The sequence below is a fragment of the Schistocerca cancellata genome, chromosome 12 (genome assembly GCF_023864275.1).
Source record: "Schistocerca cancellata isolate TAMUIC-IGC-003103 chromosome 12, iqSchCanc2.1, whole genome shotgun sequence".
Lineage (NCBI taxonomy): Eukaryota > Metazoa > Arthropoda > Insecta > Orthoptera > Acrididae > Schistocerca > Schistocerca cancellata.
This window is the reverse complement of record NC_064637.1, coordinates 109,446,079-109,461,409: the sequence shown is the minus strand read 5'-3', so window position 1 is coordinate 109,461,409 and position 15,331 is coordinate 109,446,079. Positions and strand designations below refer to the sequence as shown.

General features: G+C 47.3%; 1 protein-coding gene and 1 pseudogene across 2 annotated transcripts in view; both read right to left on the bottom strand.

Moving 5' to 3' along the window:
- Positions 1-15,331, bottom strand: part of LOC126109384 (disintegrin and metalloproteinase domain-containing protein 10) — a 512,346-nt gene that overhangs the window by 75,031 nt on the left and 421,984 nt on the right. For both annotated transcript variants that reach the window (XM_049914406.1, XM_049914407.1), the window contains exon 2: positions 327-593. In XM_049914406.1, the coding sequence (XP_049770363.1) occupies positions 327-593 (267 nt within the window). The remainder of the gene's footprint in view (positions 1-326; positions 594-15,331) is intronic.
- On the bottom strand, positions 12,975-13,092 carry LOC126109949 (5S ribosomal RNA; annotated as a pseudogene).

Sequence of the window (15,331 nt, the reverse complement as noted above, 5' to 3'; positions counted from 1 at the left end):
CGATCGGTCTGCAATCACTGACAGTGGCGACACGCGGGTCCGACGTATACTAGCGGACCGCGGCCGATTTACAGGCTACCACCTAGCAAGTGTGGTGTCTGGCGGTGACACCACAATATCTCCACTCCCTCGTACTGTTGCAGATTTATGGACAGCTCTGGAGGATTCGTGATGTCACTTCCCTCCAGCACTACGTCAGACATCAGCCGAGTCGATGCCGCGTCGTGTTGCGGCGGTTCTGCGTGCTCAGGATGTTAGGGGAGGTGTAGCAGTTCCTTTGGGTTCTTCGGTGTTGGAGAGGGAAGCGCAGCAGAGAGAGCACTCACCGGCGAGGTGTCCGTGGTAGAGGTGGGCGGTGTCGACGTGCAGCGGCTGCCCCGCCGAGCCCAGCACCTGCAGGCGGTCGCTGAAGGCGGCGGTGTCGCGGCGCAGACGCAGCGGGAAGCGCCGCCCGCGGGCCTCGAACTCGATGCTCAGCGGGTGGAGGCCGGGCCGCGGCGCCGAGCGGCGCACGCGGGAGTGCGCCCGGTGCACCTCGGCGCGGTCGTAGGTCAGCGGCTCGTAGCGCGAGATGTACTCGTTCAGGCGCTCCGCTGCGGGCACACGGAGAAAACGGCCGCCGTCACTAACCACACAAGGCGAGCACATAAAGTCCGCTTTCAATTAGTTGCCACGGCTCCTGAGCCGTAGCAAAGTTAGCTTTGAAAAGCGCGCCGCAGCGCGTACCGTGAAGCATTCGCCCTCCGTTTTCTGGCAGTGGCGCCGTTGTCGCTATTGAAGGCTTGGGTGTCTCCCTCTAGCGGGAAAGGGGAAAAAATGGTTCAAATGGCTCTGAGCACTATGTCACTCAACTTCTGAGGTCATCAATCGCCTAGAACTTAGAACTAATTAAACCTAACTAACCTAAAGACATCACATACATCCATGCCCGAGGCAGGATTCGAACCTGCGACCGTAGCGGTAGCTCGGCTCCAGACTGTAGCGCCTAGAACCGCACGGCCACTCCGGCCGGCCGAAAGGGGAAAAGTGGGCTGTTCGTGTGGGTTTAAGAGGTGGCTGTATGGGCTCTCGTGGATGATATGCCCAAACCTCCCCCACTTGTTCATCTTCTCCAGTTTGCTGATGATACCACCTTCCTAGCCGTTTATCCTACCCTTCAACGGTCCCAACGTACCCTCCAAACCCACCTTGACTAATTCACCGCTTGGTGCAACCAGTTATTTATTTATTTATTTAATCGTGTCCAAGCCATAGACAACCCACATATGTATAAATAAAACAAACCCAAATTGAGGAGTCACATTACAAAATGGTTCGAATGGCTATGAGCACTATGGGACTCAACATCTTAGGTCATAAGTCCCCTAGAACTTAGAACTACTTAAACCTAACTAACCTAAGGACATCACGCACACACATGCCCGAGGCAGGATTCGAACCTGCGACCGTAGCAGTCCCGCGGATCCGGACTGCAGCGCCAGAACCGCACGGCCACCGCGGCCGGCAGTCACATTACAATATAAAGACAAACATAGTATATATATATATCATGTCCCGCCAAAATGCAGCGCATTTAACTGCCACTGCCGTAGCATTTGCCAGATCTTCTTTCCTGCACACTCCCCCCATGTTGCTGCATTCCAGGAGGTGGTCCATTGTTTGGGTCTGTCCGCACTGGCACGTGTCCGTCCCCATCTACACGTGTTTACGTTGCATCTGCCCACCGCAGTTCGTAGGCGGTTGAGGGTTCTCCATAATGGCCATTTTAGTTCATTTCCAGACGCCAATTGTTCGTTGGGTGAGATTAGAGGTGCCTGGTCTCCCATAGGCAGTGTTGCTTGCCATTTTGACAATCTGGCCTTTTGTTTTGAGGTTTCGAGCGGTTGAACGGAGGTGAGGAAACTCCGTCTTGATTTTAGACGTGTGTGTGTGTGTGGAGGGATTTATCCGAAGAGAGGATGGCGCTGGTCGCGCGGCTGCTTGAGGCGCTCTGCTTCGCTTCCTATAGCTCGTCTGATGTTGGGTGGAGCTATGCCACTAAGCAAATAAAGTTGGCTAACCGGGGTGGATCTTAGGCATCCCGTGATTACGCGACTGGCATCGTTCAGCAGAGGATCCTCTCGTTTCGTATGCGCTGATCTTTCCCAAACTGGGGCAGCGTATTCAGCAACCGAGTAGCAGAGTGCAAGTGCCGACATACGTAAAGTATGTGGGTCGGCACCCCATTTTGTGGAGGTGAGCCTACTCAGGAGGTTGTTTCTTGTTGATAGTTTGCCCCTGACCTTGTCTACATGATGTCTGTAACTAAGTGTGCGATCAAGGTTCCTCCATATCAATCCCTCCACGACCCAGGTGATCATCATAGGCCGCACCACCCGCTCCTTCCGCCCCCACGATTTCTACCTCACCATTTATGGCCGTCCTATCCACCTCACTCATACCCTCCAAATACCTTGGCCTCACACTCGACCGCCACCTCACCTGGACTCCCCATCTCCTTACCATCCAACACAAAGCTCACAACCGCCTCTGCCTCCTGAAAATCCTGTCTGGCAAGACATGGTGCCTGCACCCTTCCACCATCCTTCACACCTACAAATCCTTGTTCCGCCCCATTCTCTGTTATGCCAGCGTAGCTTGGATTTCCGCCCCTCCCGGTTCTATAAAGTCCTCCAAATCCTCGGACGCCATGTGCTCTGCCTCGCCTTCCGCATTCGCATTCCGTCCCCCTCATGCATCCTCTACGACCTCATCCCCTTCCCCCACCTTCTCCTTTTGCTTGAACACATCCGCACACTATATATTGTCCGCCGCCTCGATCCTCCTCACCCCCTAGTGTCTCCCTTCCGCTCCACCCCCGACCAGTTGCTGCGCCTTTACCGCTGTGTCCCACCCTCTCTCCATCTCCACACCCTGCATCTCCTTTCGCCACGAAAATTCCACCGTCTACCCCTCCCGGAAGATGAGCTTCGCCCTGACATCTACCCTTCCTACCAACTCTAACCCCATCTTCCTGCCTCCTCCTCAGGGCTCCCTCTCCTCCCCTCCTCCTCTTGAGCGACTTCCCCCTCCTACTCCCCCTTCCTCTCTTGTGTCCCTACACTCCCTCCTGCCCTGTCTTCCCTCTTCATCTCCCACCCCATGTGTCTCCTGCCTCTTCATGTACCCGCTCACGCCCCTCCTCTCTTCATCCCGCCGCTTCCCCTGCTGCCCTTTCTCTCCCCTCCTTTTCCATCCTCTCTGACCTTTCCCTCTCTGACCTGGCAGTTTTATTCTTCGTCATGTGTGCTACAAGTGGGTTTTAAGTGTGTTGTTCTGGAGTATTTTTCATACTGTGGCCGACTTTTAACATGTGCATGTCCCTTCAGTGTCTTCTCTGTGTTTTAAGAATCGCCAATTGTGTTTTTTAACTTTCTGGTGACTTTTTTAACTGTCCCCCATGAACGTCTCCATGTCAGTCTAATTTTTCCTCCATTTTCTCCCTTTACTGTGTTATATGTTCCCCTTTTTTATCGCCTTATGTATGTAACATTTTATTCTTATTTTAGCTGTCATGTCACTCGGCTGAAGAGCGGCGGATTGTGCCGCTGACAGCCCTCCCCTGCCCATAAGGGGCAAGGGAATGAAATCACAATAAAGAAAAAAAAGAAGGCTCTCACGGAGAGTTGGCAGTTGGGGCATCAAGAAGCGACTTCTCTGCCGGTGCTAGAGGGACAGCACGCAGACCGCGGCATCAGCGTAAGCGACACGAGCAGCGGCTCCGTGGTATGGGGCGTTAACTGCTCGTCGCGAAACGAATTTTCCTGAGTGCGGGTCCACGAAGGGTCTAATCTGCAGTTCGGCCATATGCTGTCGACCAGCGAGGAGGTTTTGAAAATTGGTGCGTCTTCCTGCGTCCGTTGAAACGGCTGGCAACAGGCGGCTCGGCAGAGCATTTGGAGGTGCTGCGTTGGTTCAGTCCTGGGAGTCGTAGCACACCAGAAGTTGATATTGATTGTTAACAGATTTTACGAAATTTAACGGAATTCAATGTACTTGTTAATTATACCAGCTGTATTATTTTGGGGTTTCTTGCCATTCATTCTCGTCTGCCCACCTGCGGGGAGGTGGTAATATTAGAAAGGGTGGTCCATTTCTTCCCTTTTGAGGAATAAAGGTGGGGAGTAGAGTAAATCTGTGGTTCGGATTGCTTCTTTCCCCTCTCAGCTTACCTATGGGTTTATTCGACTGTTAGCCTCTGCCATGTACGTGAAAGTCTAAGGCACCAATGATTGTACTGTTTAAAACGCACGGCACTAAGAGCTGATACATTCTCTCGCCTGCCATAACTAGTATTAGTAGATTCACGTGTAAAAGGTACTCTAAGAAAGAAGAAAAATTCCTTTTGCCTCGTCCTAAGAACTAGTCAATTGCATAACGAATTCCTGCTCACCAGGACGCTGTAGCTTACGTAAATTTGTGTTTATGTATATTTGGCTACAATCAAGCAAGGTTGTTAACGTACGCCGTAGTGGATTTTTATGTTGTTTCTAGTCAGCAAAAACTGTTGTGTGTTTTTTCCAATTCAATACCTTTTAAGGCTTTTACTCAACGTGCTTGTGCGTTTTATACAGGTACTTGGTAATCAGTGTGTTTTCATGCCGTGCAAAAGTTTGTCAATTCATTACCGGTAGAAATTGTTACCTTGAAAGGAGAATGTTGTAAAGGTTCACAAGTCCTACCTTGCGAGCGTGTGTGTTTGCCGCAAGTTAACTGCCATAAATTTCTAAAATTAGTTTTTTTATATATTTTGGAAATGTTAATGTTATTAACTGTCAGTGTGTCGTGTCGTGTCACACCCCCCCCCCCCCCCCCCCGTGTGCATGACTCATGCGTTTTGGTTTTTCTATTTTGAGAACTTTTTTAAACAGGATTGTCTTTATATGTTTCAGACAAGTTAGATTCTCCGCCATTTAATGTGCCTGAGTGAGGCTGTTGTGGGCGGCCGCAGCTACGGCTGTTGCATCCAAATGGGAAATCAGTCTGCCCAAAAGTGAAGTTATATATTCAAATTGTATTTATTTATTAATGGAGTGAAATTCACCTGTAATTTATCTGAGCTTGAAATATTACACACCGTTGCGTTGTATACGTTAAATTGCTTTCCTATACTTGCCTTTTACTGGCGTGAAATTTTTTATAATAATTTAATAATTTACAGGTCCTTTCCTATCGTAAATTGTGACTTATTCATTAAATGATTGCTTTTTTTTAATATTTAAAGTCTTGCACCAAATTTGAATAAAGTGTTTTACTGAAAATGGTGTGTAATTTCATCAGTTATTCCTTGACACCTACTTCCACTTTACATATTGTGTATCAATTGTTTGGTGAAGCAGTAGTAATCTTACGATTCAGCTCCGTTGCCAGCTGATACACTGTGTAGCGCTCGTTACAACAAGTAATATGCGTGTACGGTAGGTGATAACTACTGATAAATCATCGAACAGTGTGGCATGAACTTTTTACTCTTATGCACTGAGGTGACAAACGTCATGGGAGCCTCACAATACCGTGTAGGACCTCTTTTTCGCGAGGGAAGTGCAGTGATTCAACGTAGCACAGAGTCAATAAGTCGTTGGAAGTCCTCTGCAGAAATAAATCGAGCCACGCTGCCTCTACAGCCGACCGCGATCTGCAGGATTTTGTGCCCCAACTCTCCTCTCGATTATGTCCCACAAATATTCGGTGAGATTCGTGTCGGGCGATGTGGGCGGCCTGATCATTCACTCGAATTATGTAGAATGGACTGGAAACATGGCGCATTCTCATCCATCAAAATTCCATCGTTGTGTAGGTGCGAGGGGTAACAGCCGCGTCCCAGCCTCATGCAAATGACAGAAGTCACATGACGTCTACGAGGCTGCACCTACATGCAAATAACCATGGTTGAGAAGAGATGTTCGATTGTAAGTAGACTAGCCGGCCGCTATGGCCGTGCGGTTAAAGGCGCTTCAGTCAGGAACCGCGTGACCGCTACGGTCGCAGGTTCGAATCCTGCTTCGGGCATGGATGTGTGTGATGTCCTTAGGTTAGTTAGGTTTAAGTAGTTCTAAGTTCTAGGAGACTGATGACCACAGAAGTTAAGTCCGATAGTGCTCAGAGCCATTTGAACCATTTTTTTGTGAGTAGACTGCTGAGACACAGGCCATTCACAGTTCCAAGCGTGATAAGCAGCCTTTCGTGGTCCTGTGCTTCTCAATAGGCAGTGCTCATTCCAGACTTCGGGATCGTCTGAAGTGTTGGAAATTGTGCTGATGTTGTACTTATTGCATGATGTGCGGTGTATGCCCTTTAGTGTTTTGTCTTTCACTGTAAGAGCACATGCATGCTTGTCTTTATGTTGCTGTATAGTACTGTTTGTAATTCTGCTCCACCGACCGAGATGGCGCAGTGGCTAGTACACTGGACTCGCATTCGGGAGGACGACGGTTCAATCCCGCGTCTGGCCATCTTAGGTTTTCCGTGATTTCCCTAAATCACTGCCGGCCGGAGTGGCCATGCGGTTCTAGGCGCTACAGTCTGGAACCGCGAGACCGCTACGGTCGCAGGTTCGAATCCTGCCTCGGGCATGGATGTGTGTGATGTCCTTAGGTTAGTTAGGTTTAAGTAGTTCTAAGTTCTAGGGGACTGATGACCTCAGTAGTTAAGTCCCATAGTGCTCAGAGCCATTTGAACCATTTTTAACCTAAATCGCTCCAGGCAAATGCCGGGATGGTTCCTTTGAAAGGGCACGGCCGACTTCCTTCCCTAATCCAATGAGACCAATGACCTCGCTGTCTGGTCCTCCCCAAAAACAACCCCCCCCTCCCCCCAATTCTGCTCCAACGTCATTATTATCACTACCGCCTTCAGCGCCACCTGTACACAAAGACGGAAGGCTACGGCGCCTCTGGACTTCCTTGAGCGTTACTACGTGGAAGGTAATGATTTCCTAAACTGCATCATTACGAGCGATGACGTATGGTCCATCATTTCACACCTGCAACAGCGCAATACTCACCCCGTTTACATGGGGCTCGTAAAACCGGATTTCGTAAACCGATTTCCCAAATACCGCTTCTGGCTGGTCATGTAAACACTACAATACCGATTCTGGAAATCTTCAAGGTTTTCCAATCCCGCAATCGGTTTTCACTCCCACGTAAACGCAACAGGTTTTGGAACTTGCTTGGGCTGTCAGTTTCGTCTCGTTTTTAAAAAAAAACAATGGGTAAATTGGACGCAGTGGCTTTTCGTACACTGAAAGATAAGTAGAAATATTAGACTGAAGCTGTTTACACCTCGTCTAATTGAAGACAAACAGCCACGGTGATGGCTAAACCATTAAGTTTGACAGTTCTTTTTCCAGGCGCCATATTTAACGGGGCTAGCGTATCTGCTTCAGACCTTATTAACACGCACCCACGGCCGGCCAGGGTGGCCGAGCGGTTCTAGGCGCTAGAGTCTGGAACCGCGCGACGGCTACGGTTGCAGGTTCGAATCCTGCCTCGGGCATGCATGTGTGTGATGTCCTTAGGTTAGTTAGGTTTAAGTAGTTCTAAGTTCTAGGGGACTGATGACCTCAGAAGTTAAGTCCCATAGTGCACAGAGTCATTTGAACTTTTTTTTTTCTCTTTTGTTTTTTGCTTTCACGACAGTGAAAAACGGTTTCCGACATTTTCTTTTCGTCTTTCGGAATCCGAAGACGTGTCGCGTTTAAACGTAATGACCGACATCGCTGCGCAACGCCATTACAAGAGATGCGCAAAATTAAGCAAAGGCATTGTTCTGCAAACAACGCAAAACCCCCACATGGCGCGCACCCGGCAGACTTTGCTTCAGTGTTTGTGATGGGAAGTTTGGAAACATCAGCAGTACAGTCCAAGGCTTGCACCATGCAATTTCCATATCTTCGGCAAGCTCAAACAAAAGTCTACAGCTCGTGGTTCCGCGGTCGCGTTCTCGCTTCCCGTGCATGGGGTCCCGGGTTCGATTCCCGGCGGGGTCTGGTATCTACACCTGCCTCGAGATGACTGGGTGTTTGTTGTCCTCATCATTTCATCATCATTAATGAAAGTGGCGAGATAGGACTGAGCAAAGGTTGGGAATTTGTAAGGGCGCTGATGACCGCGCAGTTGAGCGCCTCACAAACCAATCATCATCATCATCATCATCATCATCATCATCATCTGAAACAAAAGAGCACAACAGCACCTGAACACACTAACTTCCGACATCTTGCAGATTTATTGGTTATTTTTCTTTGAATGCTGCTCAACGTAACATAGATGCTCTTAAATCTAGCGCGCTAGTGCTCCTCTAGACTCCATGAAACTTGGCATCAGGATTGCGAGCACACCTTCAGCTGTGCAACTTTTAAGGAGCTTTAGCACATGCGCAACTCGTGTGACATATTTGTCTTACGGATTTGATAAACAACGTGCACGGTTCAACTAGTAGTTTACGGCAGTGCCAGCAGACTATTTTCCTCTTTCACTCGGCATGAATGGAAATGATCGTATGGCGTCATTTGCCGGGAGTTCCCAGTGGGGAAGTTCGGCCGCCAAGTGCAGGTCTTACTGAGTGCGACGCCACATGGGGCGACTTGCGCCTCGACAGTGAGTGTGAAATGATGATGAGGACAGCACAACACCCACTCCCTGAGGGGAGAAAATCTCCTACCCCAGCCGGGAATCGAAGCCGGGCCCCCGTGCGTGGCAATCCAACGCGCTGAACGTTCAGCTAATGGGGTCACTCGGCATAAATACTGCTAGATGATATTCACACCCCTCAGATTTGCTAATGGTTCAAATGGCTCTGAGCACTATGGGACTTAACTTCTGTAGTCATCAGTCCCCTAGAACTTAGAACTACTTAAACCTAACTAACCTAAGGACATCACACACATCCATGCCCGAGGCAGGACTCGAACCTGCGACCGTAGCGGTCGCGCGGTTCCAGACTCTAGCGCCTAGAACCGCTCGGCCACTCCGGCCGCCTCTGATTTGCTAATTCGCTCACTATATAGTGTAGATCGGACGTCATTACATGTTAAAGTTGCACAGTGAACCTATTTTGTGGGTTTCTGAACGAGTTATAGTGTTTTATGTTATGAATTTTACCATACAGTAATCCATTTGAGGCGCTGAAAATCACAAGGGCCTGAAGCACATCACCATCGATTGTGAGATCGTAGCATTTATTCACGCTTCTGAAATCTGTTGATTTTATGGGGAGTTAGGCTTATCTGTGCTGTAGGATCACGCTGTACATATGAAAACTGACGAAAAGCTGTATCATAGGTTTCTCTGATATTCATTTAAATGTGGGATTGACAGCGGTGTAGTTTAGGCCGTCATGGATTTCAGCGCCTCATCTGCATTCTAGTCAAGTCACCATGTTGGTAGACATTACTTCTTGAGTTTAATAATTTCCACAAACGGCAGTTTGTGTTTGGAATTGGTTGTTAACTGCGCAGAAATCCTGCTTTCGCGTGCAGTGTACGCACGAAGTAAGTTGAATCTATTTTAAATGCTAATACAAAAGGACGGGTCGTGAGTCGTGCTTGGGTAGCTCAACGGTAGAGCGCTTGCCCGCGAATGGCAAAAGTCCCGAGTTCGAGTCTCGGTCCGGCACACAGTTCTAATCAGCCAGGAAGTTTCATATCAGCGCGAAGTCCGCTGCAGAGTGAAAAGCTCATTCTAGGAACAGGAAAGTAAATTACCAGGAAAAGTTAGCAGCAAATGAACTAAGACCACCGACAACAGATCCTTTGCTTGAGAGAGTTACGAAATCAAATAAGCGTGACTACAAGCAAACATTTAATAAATAAGTGTACAGTTAGCAAAAGCTGTTGTGTGGGTGCAGAATAAGAATATCCGATTTTCAGCCCAGAAGTAAATTCGTGAACTAATATATCTGTTAGGGATCTTGTATATTTGTCCCAAAAAATGACAAAGCATGAAAACGCCCACTTACATAAAAATGCGAAACAGAGAGTTGCAAAGTTTACACACTATTTCGTTATTGCCATAAACTGTACATAACTATGTACAAAACAACGAAATTCCACAAAAACAATTGTTTCTTTCAGTAGATAAGTTGTGCATATTATTATTAGTGTTGCTATTAATTTCACATTCTCAAATTGATCTGAATCTAAAAATTTGTGAACACCCTTACGAGCCACCCTATCGGCCTTTAAGAGCTCCGGTGCCGTGTTGTCTAGGCCTGGAGCCTTTGCATTTTTTAGTGTTTTCAAGGCAATCATAATTTCGCCCATTGTGGGGCACTGCAAATTTATATCTTGATCTTCTTCGACTTCCTCTGGAACATCTCTTACCTGTTCCTCTTGGTTGTCTTCACAACTTAACAGTTCCTTGAAGTGTTCCTCCCATCTCTGTAGCTGCGCCTGTTGAGTTGTAAGCATCACCCCATCCTACTTCTTAACTGGTCCTTCATGTCTGAAGTTCTTCAATGACAACTGTTTGGTAATACTGTAGAGCTCTTTCATATTTCCTTGTCTTGCTGCCTCTTCTGCTAATTTTGCTTGCTCATATATCCATTTCCTTTTACCTCTACGTAGCCATATTTTCAATTTTTTGTTCTCCTCCGTGTATTCTTTTTGCGCTTCGCATCCTTTGCTGAAGCATATTTGGCTTGAAGAGAAATCTCCAAAGGAGTGGAAAAATGGTTTGGTGGTGAAGCTCCCAAAAAAGAGAAATTTGTCAGACTGTAACAACTGGCATGGTATTACATTGTTGTCAGTGCCCAGTAAGGTCATCACCAGAATTATTTTAAACAGATTTAAAGAATCCCTTGAAAAGCGACTGCGTACAGAACAGGCCGGTTTTAGGGCACAACACAGTTGTGTTGATCTTATTAACACCCTTGGGATCATTTTAGAGCCAAGCAAAGAATTCCAAGCAACCATGTATTCATTCACTGATTTTCAAAAGGCCTTCGATTCCGTGAAACAAAGTGAAACAAAGTGCTCTGGCAGGTGTTGCGGAAGTATGGCATACCACAGAAGATCTTAAACATCATAAAAGATCTATATCTACAAATGCTGCGTACTCCACAAGGGAAATATGACAGAGCCCATAAAAGTAACAACTGGGAGTCCGGCAGGGTTGCATTTTATCACCAACACTTTTTCTACTTGTTCGAGACTCTGTTATGAGAAGAGTCACAGCAGGCAGGAGACGAGGAATTTAGTGGGGGATCCACGAACGTCTGGAGGATTTGGATTTTGCAGACGACATAGTTTTATTAGCTCAAAGGCTGACTGATACGCAAGCTAAATTAAACTTGCTGAAAGAAGATAAATACAGGCAAAACAAAAGAAATGAGAGTAAATTCAGGGAACATAAATGTGCCACTGTTAATAGGTTAGCAGCGGGTGGAGACTGTCAACTCATTCCTGTATCTGGGTAGTATAGTGACGGAACATGGCGGAGCTGGAGATGACGTGAAAAACCGCATTAAAAAGGAAAATGCTGCCTTCATACAATTGTATCCAATGTAGAAAAATATAAATATCACGTACAAAACAAATGTTTTAATACAAATGTGAAGGCTGTCCTTCTGTACGCCAGTGAAAGCTGGAAAATGGATAAAAAGATAACATCCCAGTTACAAAGCTTCATAAACAGATGTCTACGACGCATCATGAATATCTGATGGCCAGAAAAAATATGTAATGAGGATCTCTGGCGAATAACAAACCAGATACTTATAGAAGACCAGATACAAGAGAGAAAGTGGGGTTGGTTGGGGCACACCTTGAGAAAACCAGATAGAGCCATCGAGAAAAAAGCATTGGAATGGAATCCCCAGGGAACAAGGAAGAGAGGAAGACCTAGGGGCACATGGAAGAGGACAGCGGAAGGGGAAGCAAAAAGAGTTGGCAAGACTCGGGCAGAATTGAGGCAAATGGCCAAAGACAGAGATGGATGGCGAGTTCTCCTGGATGCCCTATCTCCCCATAGGGGCCAAAGGAATTAAGTCAAGTAAGTCATACGAGCCACCGCTGACCATGTATCTGAGTCACTTTGAAGTGTAGGGCAGCTATCAACATAAGTTACTTGGCCTGCCATAATAACGTGTAGCTTAGTTTTTGAAGCCCTCAAAGCCGTTGTTGTGCTAGAGGACTTCCACAATCCCACGGCCACCTAACATCAGAGATAAAGGCCCGCCGCGGTGCTTGCGTCTGTCTGTGTGTCGGCTTCGAGCAATGTGTCAAGCACCCGCCCGTGCACCCCATGCTTCGATTGCGAAACGCGGGCCGCAGTAGGGAACTGCTAATCCAGCTTAGCTACGTGAGAGTTGGTCCGCTTAAAAATAGAAGCGGTGAGCGGCGACTACGTCCGGATTCCTGGCAGACCCTGGAGCTGACTCATGCCGGCGCTGGTTGCGTTCGCCACTTGCTGACCAGACGAGTCACTGCGGCGGGCCGGAAGGCTTCGGCTGCAGAAAGAAATCTTCACACGCGAAAGCAACTTCAGGTGTGCCGCAAGGTAGTGTTACAGAACCAGTATACACAAAGTGACTAGTCCAAAACTCAGCGGGGCCGTTCACGGAGAAGCCGCAACCCTAGAAAATTCGAACGAGAGTCTACAAGACCTCTTGAGGATCTACGCTTGCGTCGGCGATTACATGTTGACAAATGTAACATACTCCGTGCACATAGACAGAAAGGCCCCCTACTCGATGATTACACGATTCCAGAACAATCTTAGGAAGCATATTTTAGCACTCCGCCTCAGGCCACGAGTGGCCTACCGGGACCATCCGACCGCCGTGTCATCCTCAGTGCAGGATGCGGATAGGAGGGGCGTGCGGTTAGCACACCGCTCTCCCGGTCGTTATGATGGTATTCTTGACCGAAGCCGCTACTACTCGGTCGAGTAGCTCCTCAATTGGCATCACGAGGCTGAGTGCACCCCGAAAAATGGCAACGGCGCATGGGGGTCTGGATGGTCACCCATCCAAGTGCAGACCATGCCCGACAGCGCTTAACTTCGGTGATCTCACGGGAACCGGTGTATCCACTGCGGCAAGGCAGTTGCCTTGGAAGCAGTTAGTTCCACAAAATAGCTACGAGAATGCGTCCGGAGCGAGAAACAGAACTAATCACAGGTAGGCGAAATACCGGCAGTATCATAGCGAGGAGGAGGGGGTGTGGGGTCGTTGGGGGACGGCGGTGGCATGGGGGGGGGGGTTTATTAAGTCACGGGCGCCACTTGCAGATGGGCCCCAAATGGTCTCCAAGATTTTCGGAAAACATATTATCACCAGAACCAGTTGTGTACATTATATTACTATATGTCTTTCTGGACGGGGATGCACCAATGAAGTGTTGTGCCTCGGACGCCCATAAAGAGGAGGTGGGGGGCAATGAAGTGTCGTCCCGGGCGGCAGTTATGTTCGCTACCCCACTGAACACCAGAGCGAGGTTCATTCGAAAAATCTTCAGTAAGTGAAATCCAGTTAGGATGCATGCGGAAAAAATTAATATGACTACTTGCGTCAACATTTGTAAAACTCTAATTCCTCTCTCTCAAACCCCACCGCTGGCTGGGGTGGCCGAGCGGTTCTAGGCGCTACAGTCTGGAACCGAGCGACCGCTACGGTCGCAGGTTCGAATCCTGCCTAGGACATGGATGTGTGTGATGTCCTTAGGTTAGTTAGGTTTAAGTAGTTGTAAGTTCTAGGGGACTGATGACCTCAGAAGTAAGTCCCATAGTGCTCAGAGCCATTTGAACCATTTTCAAACCCCACCCTATGGGGAGAGAGGGAGAGTTTTAGTTTTAACGAATCAAAATTTACGAAGTAAATAAGTATTTTTTATTTATCCGTAACCATTTCCCCACGCAAAAATGAGAACTTGGATTTTCTTGAATTACAGCGCCAACTACCAAGAATCAAAACAATTGTTTAAGACCAAATGTACGTAGTTTTTTTATGTAGAATCTGATTCTGCAATTAAAAAAATGTGGGTTCCCATTTGAAATTTTAAAGTTGCCACCGCCCCACCCTCAGGGGGATGGGGGCAGGCTAATTTTAGCACCAGCAAATGTCTCCCTCGAAGATAATCAAATTTGGATTCAGTGAAGCTTATTTCTCGAGTTATTCTGGTTTGTCAACTTAAAATTTACACCCTATATATAGGGCGAGTCAAAAGTCCTTGGTCACCTTCATAAGTTGGAAGATTAAAAGGAAAATTGAAAGGGGTGATGAGAACATAGGTTTGATGTGGGGCCACAACTTTTGTAGTGAATGTCATTCGTGGCCGCCATCTTAAATCCGCCATTTTGGATTCAAGTATTTTTTTTTTTTTTTTTTTTTTTTAATGGGAAGGGGGGTGTATGACACATCAAATAACACTCGCTTGAGCTCTGGAATTTAGTGGCGTAGTTTGTTTGTCTATCTTGTACAGTTTAGAGGTTATTAATGTTCAAAGTTGGGAAATTGCCTTCATACCGACTGCTACAACACATGTTCTACGTGTTGTCCACCCCGTGCAATGCACAACTGTAGTCACCGCAACCACTCTGACTGCACACGGACGAGAGTCTCTCCTGCAATTTGGTCACAGGCGTGTTGTATGCGTTCCTTCAGGTGTCTCAAATCACGGATGCTCTCAGCATACACTATCTGCTTAAGATGTCCCCATAGAGAAAAATCAAGGTACTTTTGAACATTAGTAACTTCAAAACTGTACAAGATAGACAAAAACAAATTACACCACTAAATTCTAGAGCTCAAGCGAGTGTTATTTGATGTGTCATACACCCCCATTCCCATTTTTAAAAAAAATGACTTGAATCCAAAATGGCGGATTTCAAGATGGCGGCCATTAATCACATTCACTCCAAGAGTTGCGGCCCCACGTCAAACCCATGTTCCCATCATCACATTTCTATTTTCCCTTTAATCTTCCAACTTATGAAGGTGTCAAAGGACTTCTGACTCGCCCTGTATGTAATTCACGTTAAACACTTCTAGAGAGTGTAAAGGTGACTTAGTAGCTCAAATTTTACATAGGAACCCACGTCCGGAAACGTCATCCAGCCACGTTACAGAGCGTTAAAGTCATATGCGCCAGTGCCTGTAACTGTATGTATATACAGGGTGATTCCGTGATGATGTTACAGACTTTCTAGCATGTCATCTCGATCTGAGGTAACGGTCCTTGTACCAGAAACGAACGAGTCGGAAGTTACAAGCGAAAATTTTTCTGATACCCCTGACAGTGGAATACATGCACCAGAACTGTAGTTTCTAATGTTGTTGGGTCGCCAACCCC